The 15,838-nt window shown below is 39.6% G+C and overlaps 1 protein-coding gene across 1 annotated transcript in view; it reads right to left on the reverse strand.

Annotated features, from left to right (window-relative positions):
* Positions 1–15,838, reverse strand: part of CNTNAP4 (contactin associated protein family member 4) — a 503,646-nt gene that overhangs the window by 332,649 nt on the left and 155,159 nt on the right. Inside the window, exon 4 of the mRNA XM_033962929.1 lies at positions 6,973–7,120. Within this exon, the coding sequence (XP_033818820.1) occupies positions 6,973–7,120 (148 nt within the window). The remainder of the gene's footprint in view (positions 1–6,972; positions 7,121–15,838) is intronic.

A 15,838-nucleotide genomic window follows, 5' to 3' on the forward strand; every position in this document is an offset into this window, starting at 1 on the left:
AAGGAATGATTATTTTTTTTCCCTTTGAATATACACGTCCAAGGTGGGTGGGGGTGGGGGTGGGGGATACTTTGATTTAATTATGGTTGAGGGCTACTGTTGGGTATATTTTTTTTGGGGGGGGGGTTGATATACATATCACATATAAAATATAATTTGATAGAAGATTAAGTGCTGTTAAAATGTAAAATGTTTCTATATTATGTTGTACTAATTGTTAGTTTTAAACTGAATAATGTTTAAAAAAAAAAAAAAGGCTAGGACATAAAGAAGGTGCTGAGAGGCAGATCGTAAAGTTCTTGGAGGATCATGAGGAATAAGGAACTTATGAATAAAAGAAGTTTCCTTGGAGTCCATAGTTTTAAAGGAGATTAAGGCTTTTTTATAAGTAATGCGATGGTGGATTGGTAGCCAGTGTGCACCTTTCAGTAAAGGAGTGACGTGGTCAAATTTTTTTTGTTAATTATAATTTTTATGGCCGTGTTTTGTAAATAGATATAGACATGTGATTTACAAGGGCCCGCTGAAAAGTTCTGAGCCCAACCAAGAAGAGAATGATGAGCCATGAAACTTACAAGTTATTCTACACTTTTCTTGTCACTTTTTGTTTCATTACATATCATTGAAACAAAACAAGAAAAGTGCAGAATTACTTGTAAGTTTCATGGCTCATCATTCTCTTCTTGGTTGGGCTGAGAACTTTTCAGTGGCCCCTCATATATACCTATCCATGTATCTATATTATTTACATATCTGCACCTACCTATATGCAAATATACACTTATGGGTTCACAGTGAATAAACAGAAATGAGAGTCAGTAGCTTTTTGCCAACACTCAAATATTCTATCAACAGTCTTGTACAACTGGAAAATACCCACAGCATCTGAATGTAACTCACCTTAAAATATTACTGAAATGGCATGAGCAAAATCCATATAAATAGATAAACTCATTGTGCTTCAAGAAAAACAAATACTAATTTCCTATTGCACAGTGAATGAACATGACATTATGGCATTAGAATTAGTGTAAACGAATGTCTATCACTTGCTTTGTAGTGGAACAAATAGGCAGTGCATAATAATTATTAGAACTATTATAATGACAAAAATGTTTGTTAATTGATGTGAATTAAAACTAACAAGTAATATGCTTAGTAGACAAACCATAAAGAAGCGGAATGTTATCAAATTCAGCAAGCTGGTATTATGCAGTCATATTTTTAGAAATCCAGCTGCTATATTATCTAGCTGGGTTTCAGAAATGCAGTCTTAAATATTCTTCAAATATAGGAAAAAGTTATGTTTTTCTTTTTTAATATATATATATCTTTATTGATTTTAAATCTGAAACAGTGTCATACAATTGAACAAACAGTAGGTATTACATATATTACATGTATTACATATATTACAGGTATTACAGGTAACATATACAACATTCAAGATTTATAGTTATCTTACATGTAATAATAACATAATATAACATATATATTATAAATAAAGAATAAAGTTACTCAAATGTCTCCATCAATATTTATTCCCCTCCCTCCACCCCCCCCCCCACCCCCCATGGATTATGTTTTCTAATGAGATATATATTTCTGGAACTCTATTCCCCCATTTTAAAAAACAGTGGAAGCGATTTTTAGCGTAGGCCGGCAAGCTGAATGTTCTGCGCTGCTCCCAACACTCATAGAAACTCTATGAGTGTCAGGAGCAGCACAGTACATTTAGCGCACTGACCTGTGCTAAAAAAATACTTTTGTAGTTTTGTAAAAGGGCGGGGAGGGGGGTATATTTTTTTCAAATACCTGTTGTTATAATTACTGAGTAAGAGTAAGAGGTGTTTTTTTTATCACCGGCCACTGTGGCATAAGCTCTAACGCTCTTAGGAATTCTATGAGCATCAGAGCTTTTACCATAGCCGCTGGCGATAAAAAACACTAACATGGCTTGATAAAAGTGGGCCTTAGTTACTATACAACCCTGGTATGGAGTGCATTATTTCTGCATCAGTTTATATTTTCCTAGTAATTTATACCTGTACAACCTCTACTAAACTATTAATAGCATGAGACTTCACAGCTAGGTCTAATAAACATTAATATGTTTGTACCTCTTATTATAAGCAAGCAGCAAGGAAGGGAAGAACTGCAGAGTTGATGTCTTCCTCAGGGGTCCTAAGGATGATTCTAAAAGCTAAATCAAACAGGAAGACATTTGAATTGACACACAGCCCAAATTGGGTCCATTCCTTCCAAATTATGTAGATGCAGTTGACTGTATGGAGAACTGCATTTGTTGTGTGATATAATAAAATCTGGTATCACGGGCATGAACTCCGCAGTTCTTCCCTTCCTTGCTTATTCCTTGCATCACTTCACTGCGGATCAGTTGGACTGCTGTTTTGGTTGCTGTACCTCTTATTATACCTTAATATTGTGACCAGCCAGGCATTCTCCCTGCCAAGGTCCCAGTTAGATCCCTAGGTCAGACACAAAAGAAATCCCAGAGAGAAATCAGGAAGGTACATGTGGTTCCTGATACTGACAATATCTCCTTTGACCACCAGAGGGAGCTTGAATTGACTGAGGAGGGGTTAGGTGATCTATATCCCAGTCGCCACCGGGGGAGCCCAAGAGGCCCCTGGAACACTGCTGACTCAGACAGAGTAGGGCGTGCCCCTACAGTATTTAAACCAGCAGTTGAGAGCAGACAGGCAGGCCAGCTAGGGAGAAGGTTTAAACATTTTTTCCCTAGGGAGTCCCCTGGGCCAAGCAGGAGCAATCGACCCATTCCAATGGAGCTATTAGAAGCTGGACAAGCTGAGGAGCTGCCGGTTTCAGAGGAGGAACAACCCATGGATTGTTCAGAGAGTTTTGCAGAATGTGCTCCTGACTTTCCTGAGGCCATGCAGGTGGACTGGGCCTCAAGCTGCAAACAGTGAGTTTGGTTTTTTTTTAAGTAACTGTTTGCTGGCTGTGTTTTTTTTTTAATGTTTTTGCAAAGCTAAGAGTGTCATTGTGGGGAGAGGTTTTGCTAACACCCAGGGAAGGAATTTTGAAAGCAATTTGTTGTGCTTTTTGCCTTACAAAACCTATGACACTCTCCTTTACCTGGCAGTGATATTTTAGGCTGCCAGAGGCTTTAACTTTGAGCACTGTAGTTTGGAGAACAAGTGCCCTGAACTTTATTTGTGTTTGTGGAACTATCTGCTGGGAAGCAGGCAGAGCTAGCTCTGAGGAGAGCTGAAACCTCAGGTGCAGCTGGGACTAAAATTAGTGCTCACAGAAAGTTTGAACTTTATATTGTGCTGTTTATTTTCTTATTCCTTTTGGGCATTTTTTGTTTTGCTGCTGTTTCGGAATTCTGACAATTTTGCAGCTGTAATGAACTACTTACCTTCATGAAAGAATGAGTAAAGTTGCATTATTTGCTTATGAACTTTAATTGTGGTGCCTTTGATTTTTGGTTCCTGCAGGGTGACTCCATCTCGGGTCACACGCTGGTGTTCTATTTTTGTGTTGCCACTTGGAGTGCTGTGGAGTCCCGGACAGACCACAGTGGTGGTCACAATATATATTAATGAAATTTAATGTGTGTTTCTATGCAGGCTCTATTATTGTTGGTGAATCCTATTTACTAATAATACACACTAGATTGCATTAATGCACATTAATCTGCATTAATATTAGCCCAGACTTTGCAGCAAGTTGAGGTTCTCAATGAACTCTCCTCCCCCAGCATGTAGTCTTACTATGGTAGAGAAAATTATTAGGCATTAATATGGTATTAGTAATTAAAACCTGCCAATAGCCAACAGTTAGGATTACAAATGTTGTTGCAAATATTCTCTCTCCTAAAATGCAAGGGATCAGAGGCTCAATGAAGTATTTGAAAGAATTCTAAATTAACCCAAGAAACAGAATGCTAGAATTCTTATTTTTAGAGAAATAGATTAAAAATTCAAGTTTTGGGACTCAGGCCTTTAAGTAGCATACATTTTGTAGTGTCAACCATTGACCTATGTACTACACTGAATATCATGAATAGCCCTGACCAAGATGTGCCCGTACTCTCTTGATCATGCATAAGGTTCATTAGGAGCTGAAGATAGATTCATTGAATGATTTGAAAGCCTCCTGTTCAGTGCATTAATTCAAATAGTATAAATGCACAAGTGATATGCAAGAGGACCAATGCAACTCCAGAAGACTGTTTTTCCCTAATTCTATAAGCTTGCATGTATATTTTTACATTTACTCTCAGATTCTGTATAGGTCACCCAAGGTCGGGCATGCAATTTTGGGTGTGGATCACAAATCTGCATGCAAACTAATTAGCTAATTAGATAATAGTCAATTATTTGTGTTAACAGGTACTTAATTGGTAGTAATTAGGAGTTGCATGTGAATCTGCCCTGCAGCCTGTTCTATAACCTGCACATTGATGGGGTCTTTTACTAAAGCTTAGGGCTCCTGTTACTAAGCTGCGCTAGCAGTTTTAGCTTGCTCGCTAGATGCTAACGCCTCCGTTGAGCTGGCATTAGTTTTTGGCGCATAGCATGGCGTTAGCACACGAGCCAATGTAGCGTGTGCTAAAAATGCTAGCGCACCTTAGTAAAAGGAGCCCTTAGTTCATGTTATCTGATACAGGTCCCATTTTATTCCCAGGGGCCCTGTTGTAGATAAAATGCATTCGTCTTCAGTAAAAGATTCCCTTAAATTTTATAGTGCACAGCTCCAAAATGTGTGTGACCGTGGGGATGAGTATGGGTGGGTCAGGGGCATTCCCAGAAATTAGACATGATGTTGAAGAATACCTGCATTTCTGGGCCTAACTGCCATCAGTTGGGCATGAGCATTTACAACAGCTTTCGGCAGGGGTAAATGCTTGAATTCAGTTAGACACAAGGGGCCTGATTCTATAAATAGCACCTTATGGTGTCTAACTTGTAGGCGCCAATCCATGTGATTGTCAATCAACCAATAGGCATCCTTTATAGAATCACACCTAGGTGTGCTTAGGTGTTACTAGGGGCTCCTTTTACTAAGGTGTGCTAGCGCTTTTAGCGCACGCAGGAAATTATCACGCGCTACGCTTCTAGAACTAACGCCAGCTCAATGCTGGCATTAAGGTCTAGTGCACACGGCAATGTAGTGTATGTTATTCCACACATTAAAGCCCTAGTTCACCTTAGTAAAAGGAGCCCTAGGTGTACTTGTGGTAGGTGTCTAACTATAATGCCTAGTCAACCATGCCTATTCTCCACCCCTAATCCCTCCGTTCCTAGATGTTGGTAGTTGATGCATCAATATCCATGAGCAAACTAAATTGGTCAATAAATAATGTTTTATTATTATTATTGTTTTTAAAAATGTGCTCAATTACTACACCATTTAAGCCAATTAAAAATAGTTAGGTTGCTAATGCTTAATTTGTACCTGGTAGAGAGGAGAGGTGTTCACTACATGAGAGGCTAAGGGTCTGGTGTCCAAAGCAAAACTAATGATCATGTGAATGTGCCCAAATGATGGTCACATGACCATTAACTTTGCTTTGGACAACAGTTTTTTTCTCTGCTCGTTCCAAACATTGGCCTGCGCTTAATGCTCTATTCATGTGATGGAGAAATCAGCCTTTGAGACTCTTGACAAAGGCATAGATGCCGAAACACTATCAGTGTCGAGTCTTTCAGTCTTCGCAGTGCTACTACTAATAAAGTGAACTTTGAACTTTTCACCCCTGGCTGAATTATTGACATCTCATCCTCACGATATCTCCGTTGTGCTGCGCTTCCTTTGTCATCGAGACCTTTCTCAGCTTTCTCTTCAGTGGTACATAAATACTTACATGAGCATTCTACAATGGCAATTACATACATAAAAGGGGCCACCCAGTTTAAACTGGGAGGCTAATAATACTGGACGAAGGCAAAGCCCAAAAGAAAATTTGGGTGGGGGCAGGGGAAAGGAGAAGGGTTAGGATAGAGACAGAAAGAAAGGAATAGGATTGGTAGAAGTGAGGAGATCAGGTTTTGTCTAAAGGAGAGGTGAGTAAGAAAAGGAATGGGATTAGGAGTTGAGTTTGGGTGGGTAAAAAATTAGTTTTGTGGGAGATGGGAAGAAGAGGGTGGTGCTGGAGGAGTCGGTGTTCCCCTCCCTCCCACCCAAGCGGGTAGGAGATGGGGCAGAGATGGTAGAGATGGGGGGATGGTTTGGGGTAGGGGTCGTAACTGGAGGATGGGCCTAGAGGAGAGCATTTTATTACAAATGGTTTGAAAGTTAATATAAATGAGATAGGAATTGAATTATGTCCTCGTGGGCAGCACCACCATGAGTTGAGGTGGCTTGACGACACTGTGGGTCACCGGAGAATGTAATAGAGGATAGGTGGAGACTGGGGATCGTTCAATACCGATTAGCACTAGGAATTGATTCAAGAAATTGTTTGCAAATTGGTTGTATGTTAAATGTTATAATCAATTGAAGATGATGTTAAATAAAGCTGCGGCTAACTTTTAGCCAATTAAAGAGCGTATTTGAATTATTTGAAAAGGGGTGGGGGGGATATGAGATATATATGAGGATTGTGGCCGATGTATGAGTCCCAATATTATTGCCAATATAGAAGTTGTGCTTATTATACAGCATCCCCATATCTAACTGAATTCTTCCCCCACCCCCTTCCCCAACACACACACATTGGTAAAATATTATATACTATATTATTCATGAAGGATAAATTATACCACAATAAAACATTTTTTACAGTGTTTGTAAAATCACTAATTAGTTAATTCACTACAGACTCTGCAGGCAGACAAGAAAATAAAACACATGCATGCAGAATGTTAAATCAGAAATATTAAAGCATTAATCAATATTATTGTTATTTAGCTTTTCAGTCAGCGACTGCTACAGCTCTAATTTGGATCAATTTGGTTCTCAATTACTGCTTAAACTTACTGTATGTGCAGCCATAGACTTCAATTCTCATTCCTATTCTGCCATTTGGGTTCCAATCCAAAGGAACAAAGCGTAGGAACCTTGCTTTGATGGAGTGCTGGAGCTTGTAATTAACAACACTGTCTGCATTTGTATTTCCTGCGAAAGCCTAGAAAAAAATGACTATTATTATTAAAACATGTTTGATGTTAATAGAATAATTTATCTAGAGTATATACTCAACCCACTGCATGATCAAACCCATTAGAATTCAACAAAGGAAATAATGTACTAGCAGATGCTTTATCATATTATACTTTCTAAAATAGCACAATGCTACCTATCAATAAATAATGGATTTCCAGTGAGGGGAACTGAATTATTGGTGACACAATAGTCTATAGTCATGTTTCCACTGCACATTCTTCAAATCTTTCTTGGCCAAATGGATCTGTAATATAAAGTAATCTGTTCTTTTTAAAGCACATTTTCTTTCTGTATATTGAAGCTACATTTTACTTCCAGTAGGGAAATAACCTGGGATTAGATGGCAAACCGTCACCAAATGGGATCTCATCTTTAACTTTGCAGAACTTAATTCATTGTTTTTGTCACTGATTTACAATATACAGGAAAATAGAAAATGCACACATTTTTAAATTGAGAGATCACAAAGGGCTAATAAGATTCATAGCTTAAGAATGCACTTGACGGATTGCACTGCACACATTTTCAATGTTGTTAGATTTATTAGGGTTGACACTGCTGGCACCTTTCAGGAAGAAGAGCGGCTAAGGCTATCACCTTTTCACTTTTATTGATTCTTAAAATTCAGATGACATTTAAATATTTTAGAGCAGAGGGGAAGGAGGAGACTGCTTGCAATAAAATGTATTAAGAGCAATCTTGGAAAAAAAGAAAACAAAAAACACAGGGCTCCTTTTACTAAGGTGCGCTAGCCCCGCGCTATGTGGCTAGAACTAACGCCAGCTCACTATTCTGCGCGTTAATGCCCTAACACAGCTTAGTAAAAGGAGCCCACAGAGTTGCAATGGAATCACATACATAATATTGTATGTATTTCATTTTATGGCATGTCATGTTGTTTTTATATATCAACTAAAAGTAAATGTTTAGATTATGAAACAGAGACTAACTCCCTCGTTTACTAAGGCACGGAAGCCGATTTAGGGCGTGCTAATATTTAGCGCGCGCTAAATCAGCTAATTAAAGGACCCCTAAATTAAGACATAGAGGGGCATAATCGAAAGGGACGTCTAAGTCCGTTTGCGTCTAAGACGCAAGTCATCCAAAGTAAAAAAACAGCCTAGGACACATTTTAAAAAAATACGTCCAAAATTTTTTTTTGTTTCGAAAATCATCTAATTATACGTCCTGCCGATCTGTTCGTCCAAGCCGCTAAATCGTCCATCTTTATACCACATTTCCGTCCAAGTCAAAAACGCCTAGAACAAGCCCTGTTGGACGTAGGAGTGGTATGCAAAGTGATAGACTGAACACCCAGACATGCCACCTAAATAGTGGGGTACCTTATAGGGCACTGCTATGAACTTCACAGAAAGGGTGCCATGGCTTCTCCTCCCTACAGCTCCCTTATAGGTCACGGTGAGCCCCCCAAACCACCTCCAGAATTCCATAGAGCCACTTATCTACCACCCCAATAGCCCTTATGGCTGTAGGAGCCACTTATATGCCAGTACAAAAGGGTTGTGGGGGTATATAGGGCAGTGCACCTGTTTCATTGTCAATGCAGTGATTACAGGGGCTTATGGGCATGGGTCCTCCTCTCTATGGGTCCCTAACCTACCCCCAAGATGACTTAAGCTGCCTCCATGTTGGACGACTAGGCTTTCCTATGCCAAGTGGCCAGGTGATGATAGTCTGGAGACTGAATTTTAAAGGAGTGATTAATATTTTTATGGGGGTTGGGGTGATCACTGGGGTAGTGTGTGGGGTCTGTGTTATGTGTTTTCAATGCTTATCTGGTGGCTTTAGGTGGGTTTTTGTGACTTAGATCATGTTTTACATGGTCTAAGTCACAATGTCCAAGTTCCGTCGATCGTGGGCTGTATAACTTTCGGTTATACATGCTGTATGACTAAATCTAAGCTGGCCCACGTCCTGCCCAATTCCCGCCCTCGACACTCCTCCTGAAACGCCCCGTTTAGCTTTGGTCATTCAGCGGCACTATGAAGGCCTAGGTCGTTTAGAAATACATCCAAAACCCGTTTTTAATATCGGCACTTGGGAAATATTCATCCAAGTGCCGACTTAGGCCAGTTTTTGGACGTTTTTCTCTTTCGATTATGAGCCCCATACTGTATATCTGTAGCAATAAAATGATCATCTTTCTAAAATTGTATTATTTTTATATGCTCCATGGGTCTCTATAATAAAACTGAGTATAAAAAGTTATTTAGCGCACAGTCCTTTTGTTTCTATTATATTTTTTAAAATTGTAACTTTTCATTTTTCTTTTATTCTGCACATTGAATTTTCCTGTCTTCCTTTCCCTCTTTTTATACAGAATATTGTGAACTGTCTAGATTTCTTTAAAGTATGGGATCCTTTAAATAAACTGTAGCAAACAGAATTGGCTTGTGCTAAATTCTAAGAATTCTTTAGGTATACGAGGGGCCGTTGAAAAGCTCTCAGCCCAACCTAGAACAGAATGATGAGGAGCCATGAAACAAGTTATTCCACACTTTTCTTGACACTTTTCATTTTATTTCATATCATTGAAAAGAAAAGTGTCAAGAAAGGTGTCAAATAACGTGTAAGTTTCATGACTCCACATCATTCTTTTCTTGGTTAGGCTGAGAACTTTTCAGCAGCCCCTTGTATATGGCCTAATTCTATATGTCCAATTCAAATCTGCAGCAGTTTCAATTAATTTTTCATAATATTTGTAAACTTGCACCATGCATTCGAACAACTCATAAACTGAATACTCCAAAATAAACCACTTACAACTGTTGGCAGAAATTTGGCCGCAGCTTTATTAATTCAAACAATCACAGAACAATTCAATTTAAGTTTTATCCCTCTCTTCCTAGGCGGCCTTCCAATTTCCTTTCCCAACATCTAGTTGGTCATGACCTAGCTGCTCTGCCCCAACATCCCATGACATAATATTCCATTCCAAGTAACCCATTTGCAAGACCTGCGGTGTCGCCCAGCCTCACTTCTGTATGTGGCAGTGCTGCACACAGTATACAACATTATAATATTGCATACTTATTTTCCCACAATCAATGGCCATCTGGAAGATTTCCCTCTCCATTTCCGCACAACTGCGACCACCAACCCCCCCCTCCCCCAAATTACCCAACCCACAACAAGAACACATATATATTCCATCCAAAGAATAACACTCCCCAACAAACTAATTACTAATACACTCACATTAATAGCCCCAACCCCTCACCCCAAAACACAAGTAAAGAGGGAGGGAAGCACAGGCAAAATTTTTAACTATAGCAAACTACCCTCTCTACATCCAATTTCTCCCCGTCTCCTCTTCACACTTACCCTCCCAACACCCAAACCTCTCTCACTCCATCTCCACACAAATTCTCCCGCCCGAATCAACCAATCACAGCCCCTATCACCCCATCCAATCACTTTCCATTTAATCTTCGTCTCCAAACTGTCAACACTTTCCATCAATCGTCTCTTTTCACATTCTCCCACTCCAACTCCTACCACCCCTTCCAATAATCCTAACTCCCCCTCACCTACCCCCACCCCCACTCCCCAAAACAAACTTTTCCTCCTGCTATGTGCTCTTTCAATATTATGAGCCCTCTCAGAGGGTTAACTCAGAGGGTTTCTGTATTAGAATTCAGTTGGTATATAAATATTTCATACTCAAGAAATATATCTTATCTAATTTTTCAGATCTCAACAATGGCACTCAGTAGCAAATCAACTTTCATTATGCTAAACAGTTGAACAATCAAATCTTCACCGATCCACTTTTCAATTGCAATTCTTCTGTATCTCAGGACAAATCTTTATTGACCCCAAATGAGCCATGTTTTGGCATACAGCTCCTGCATCAAACTATGTTCTTTAATTAAAAAATAGTGTATAACTAATGCAATTAATTAGATCCAATAGTGTAAATATACCACATATGCAGAGAAAGATCCTTGGTACTCCATATTGAGATAGTCTTCTGCCAGCATCAGGGTCTCTTCTCAGGAATAGGCAGGACATGCCCGAGAAGAAGCCTAGAAATAGCCCTCCTTCACAGAATTACCCTCTTAGGGCCTGATTACATAAGGCAACCCAAAAAAAATTTTCAGAATCATCTGACAACACAGCACATTTTCCTAAATCAGTTTTTCATGCTGATTTCAGATGTTATTAGTTTTTTTTTTCCAATCATGTAAACTTTTAAAGTTGTGACTAATGTTAGTTTATAGCATTTTAGCATATAAGGTTTTAAGAATTGCAGCATCAACTTAAAGAAATGTTGCAGTATCTTTGGTCCAAAGTCAAATATGAAAAGGTTCAAAGAAGAGCGACCAAAATGATAAACGGGCTGGGACTCCTCTCTTTTGAGAAAAGACTAAAGAGCTTAGGGCTCTTCAGCTTGGAAAAGATACGGCAGAGGGGAGATATGATTGAAGTATACAAAATCCTGAGTGGTGTAGGATGGGTATAAGTGGATCGATTTTTTTACTGAATCAAGATTTAAAAAGCCTGGGGGACACTCGATGAAGTTGCAAAATAATACTTTGTAAAACCAATAGGAGAAAATATTTTTTTACTCAGAGAATAGTTAAGCTCTAGAATGCATTGCCAGTTAATGTAGCTGGTTTAAAAAAAGTTTTGGACAAGTTCCTGGAGGAAAAGTCCATAGTCTGCTGTTAAGATAGACATGAGACGGTAGTATGGAATGCTGCTACTGTTTGGGTTTTTGTCAGGTAGTTGTGACTTGGATTGGCCTCCGCTGGGCTAGAAGGATCATTGGTCTGACCCAGTAAGGCTATTCTTATGTTCTTACAAGTTTTTATTTTTTAATATGCACAAAATGAACATACATTTTTGATTGATGCACTTGTGTATTACTGTTGGAGGCACATTGAAACATAAATTATAATAAAGTAATTTAGTAAAGTCAGGAAATTGTGTGTTTGTAGTTCTTTAAAAAAAAAAAAAAAAACTGAAGACAGAAACTCTTTAATTTTGTTGCATATCAAGCAGATTGACTGCAGCACAGAAACTAAAGGTTATCTATGTATCAATACAAGTAATAGCTTTAGACAATTGGAGAAAAAAAAAAAAATATTACATCTATTAGCCTATACCTATATAGACTTGTGTTCCAGGGTGCTGAAAGTCACTATGCTGGTTCACAGTACATTTGGTCAGGCAGCTGGTATAGTGGACCACAGGTGGCAAATAAGAACAAATTGCACAATCCTGAGGGCAAAACTGTACTCCAGCATGTTTTCCCTTCTAAAAATATGAGCATTACTTGTTGTGCTTCCATATTGGCTGCTTCAGCAACAAAATCCATTAAACTGAATATCAACAGAGTTTAGTACATTTAGGGCTCCTTTTACTAAGGTGCGCTAGCGTTTTTATCGCACGCAGGAAATTACCGTGCGCTACGCTTCTAGAACTAATGCCAGCTCAATACTGGCATTAAGGTCTAGCGTGCGCATCAATATAGCATGCGCTATTCCACACGTTAAAGCCCTAACACAGCTTAGTAAAAGGAGCCCTTACTGTTCTTCAAAACATAAAGTTTATTCAAATACTGCATAGTACTTACAATAAGTATATTTTTCCCTACAGAGTTATCATATTGTCAGCATCAGGAGGGGCCTAAGACTCCCGGGCCTATTCTGATTGGCCCGGGCACCTCAGGCCCCACCTGTGGGCGGGGTTTTATTCCTCCTGGGCCAATCCAGCCCCATACTGGCCAATGTACAGGTACGGGGAAGGGGTGGGGGTGGGGGGGGTCGTGGAGTAGGCCGGGGGGTTCACGGGTTGGCAGGGGGATCCAATCGGGGGTTCTGGGGGGGCGGTCGTTGGGGGGAGGGGGGTTGTGTTGAGGGCAGGAGGTCCTGGGATCCCTCCTGCCCATATTGTAGTGGGGGGTAGTGGGTAGGGGGTCGCCGTGGCCAGGAGAGCTTGGGCTCTCTCCTGGCCCGTTGAATCAGAGGGGGGGTCGCCGTGGCCAGGAGGGCTTGGGCTCTTTCCTGGCCCGTTGAATCGGAGGGGGAGTCGCCGGGGCCAGGAGGGCTTGGCTCCCTCCTGGCCAGATCGAGTCAGGGGGGGGCACGATCGCCGGGCCAAGAGGGCTTGGGCTCCCTCTTGCCCCAATATCGTCGGGGGTGCTACGGCTGCCGCAGGGCAAGAGGGCTTGGGCTCCCTCTTGCCCTGATGCCATCGGGGGGGGGGTCACGGTTTGACAGGGCAAGAGGGCTTGGGCTCCCTCTTGCCCCGATGTTGTCGGAGGGGTGGGGTGTTTTGCGGTTCGACATGGCAGCAGGGCTTGGGCACCCTCCTGCCTGGATCGTTGTGGGGGGGGGATTCTGTAACCGGTATTGTTTTTAACAGACACTGGTTACAGAACCCAGCTTTTAGGCGAAGGACTGGCTCCTCCTTCACCTAAAAGTCCTTCTGTTGGACGTTTGGGCTTAGGCGTTTTTTGGTTCATTATGACCAAAAAGTGTAGACGTCGTGGGGGTGTACTTTTAGACGTAGTGGTGATCTGGGCATTTAGTAGACGCAGGCCATAATCAAAACAAGGACGTTTGTTATGGACACTTTCCCTGCTTCTGCTTTGAACGTTTAAGGACTTAGGCCAAAAAGGGACTTAGACGTTTTTTTTTATTATGCCCCTCCACGTATGTACTATAAATTTAAGAAAATATTGGCAGAACAAAAGGTGAAACCTGAAAATTCAAGGAAATTTGGGGTCCATTAGATGCCTTTGTAAAATGTTTTTAAAGCTGAAGATATGATGTTTATTAATTCTTACCACACTTCAATTCTTATACACTTCCAGGGATTTCTTTCTTCTTGCTTAGTTTATACTTATATAGTATAAAAGTGCTTTTGTGATATTATTATTATGTATTTTGTCTGCACTTTATGTTAGTTATTTTTTCTAAAAAAAAATTAAACAGTTAAACAAGAAAAAACAGCATGTGCTGGTTTTTTCTGTTACTTAGAGTGTTATGGACCCCTGTTCGGTGACAAAAATTGGATAGCTCTAAGTCTAATAAATGTTGTCACTGTCATCTAGAAGCAGGGACTTTAGATCATTTATTATTCTATTGTCCATTTATTATGAATTTCTGGAAATCAATTTGGGACCAAATTAATTGTTTATTAGATAACCCAGTGGCATTATCATATGATACTGTGCTATTTGGTATGGCAATGAGAGCAAAAAGTCATATTTCTACAAAAAATAACAAATTATTACTAATAATGACTGGTGTTGCCATTCAACAAATTATGCATAATTGGAAAGATTGGAGTAGATTAAATTATAATTTTTGGTGGAATTCTTTATGTCGTTTATAAAATGGAGAGATTTATTGCAATACAGCGGGGTTGTTTTAGGAAATTTCAGGATATGTGGGAGCCATTAACAAAGTATTGTACTGATTAGATGAGTTTGTGTCCCTTAAATTTACAAGTTTAGTAGTGAGGGGGGAGGGGGATTATTTTTATTATTACATATTCTACAAGATATTTGATCATATGTTAGGAAAGGATGGGAAGGGGGGTGATAAGTGTTTATGATTTGTATCATTGCTGATTATTAAGTGATGTATTTATTGTTAATTTGTTTGAACATTTGTCACACTTATTCTAAGTTTGAAAATGAATAAAGAATTTTAAAAAATAAAAAAGGAAAAAATAAATAAATGTTTGTGCCTATGTTAAAGAATTAGCCCTTGTATGGCTGAATGACCTCTAGTGGTAGTACTGGATGAGTTTCTAGGAGGTCTGGGCTTCCCATTAAGGGTCTTGCTAGGGAAGTTCTTAGGGGTTTCTGCTCGGTGAAAGATTGAAGGGAGTGAAGTGTCAGGTGGAACAAGCAGGGACTGTACCCCTGCCATGGCATGAACTTCCCTCCCCCCCCCCCCCCATTTTATAAAAGCATAGCATGGTTTTTAGAGCCTGCCACAGCGGTAACAGCTCCAACGCTCATAGAATTCTTATGAGTGTCAGAGCTGTTACCGCTGCGCTAAAAAAAATGCTCTAGTTTTGTAAAAAGGGGAGGGTGTGCTGAACTCTATCTGCATATGTATGTAATATTGGTTTGTGTAGTATCTGCGCTGTGTGCTAAGTAAAGGACAGATACTAGAATTCCCTCTGTGTTTACTGCATGTGCTTTACACTAACTGCACCTTAAGTTGTACACTTACTACAATTTAATTTTTGCACAAAAAAACTTTTCAGTTTAGTAAAAGAGCACCAGTGTTGTTACTGAAGAATAACTATGATGTAATAATGATGTAAAGTTGATTCCTTAACGTTGCATATGCAGCTAGTGGCATAGTTGACGTATGGATCTACTAGACTTGGAAGTTCCAATGACTCCCATATCCATGTTCTAGTTTTTTATAACTTTAACACATAAACTTAATGCATAAATAAATAAAATACTTTCTAAATGACCTAAGAATGCTATGTCATTATAAAATGGTACAGTAATTGTTCCAGTTTATAAGTCTCCAGAGATTTTCCTTGCAGCAAAAATGTAAGGTATATTATGCATACACAGTACAATCGTTGTGATGACTGCCAGCTAAATCTTATTTGTATGGGTTTGGAGTCTAAAGGTTCTGTTAACATTCAGAACAGTTATACTCACTTTTATTGCTTA

Source organism: Geotrypetes seraphini, chromosome 1 (genome assembly GCF_902459505.1).
Source record: "Geotrypetes seraphini chromosome 1, aGeoSer1.1, whole genome shotgun sequence".
NCBI classification, from domain to species: domain Eukaryota; kingdom Metazoa; phylum Chordata; class Amphibia; order Gymnophiona; family Dermophiidae; genus Geotrypetes; species Geotrypetes seraphini.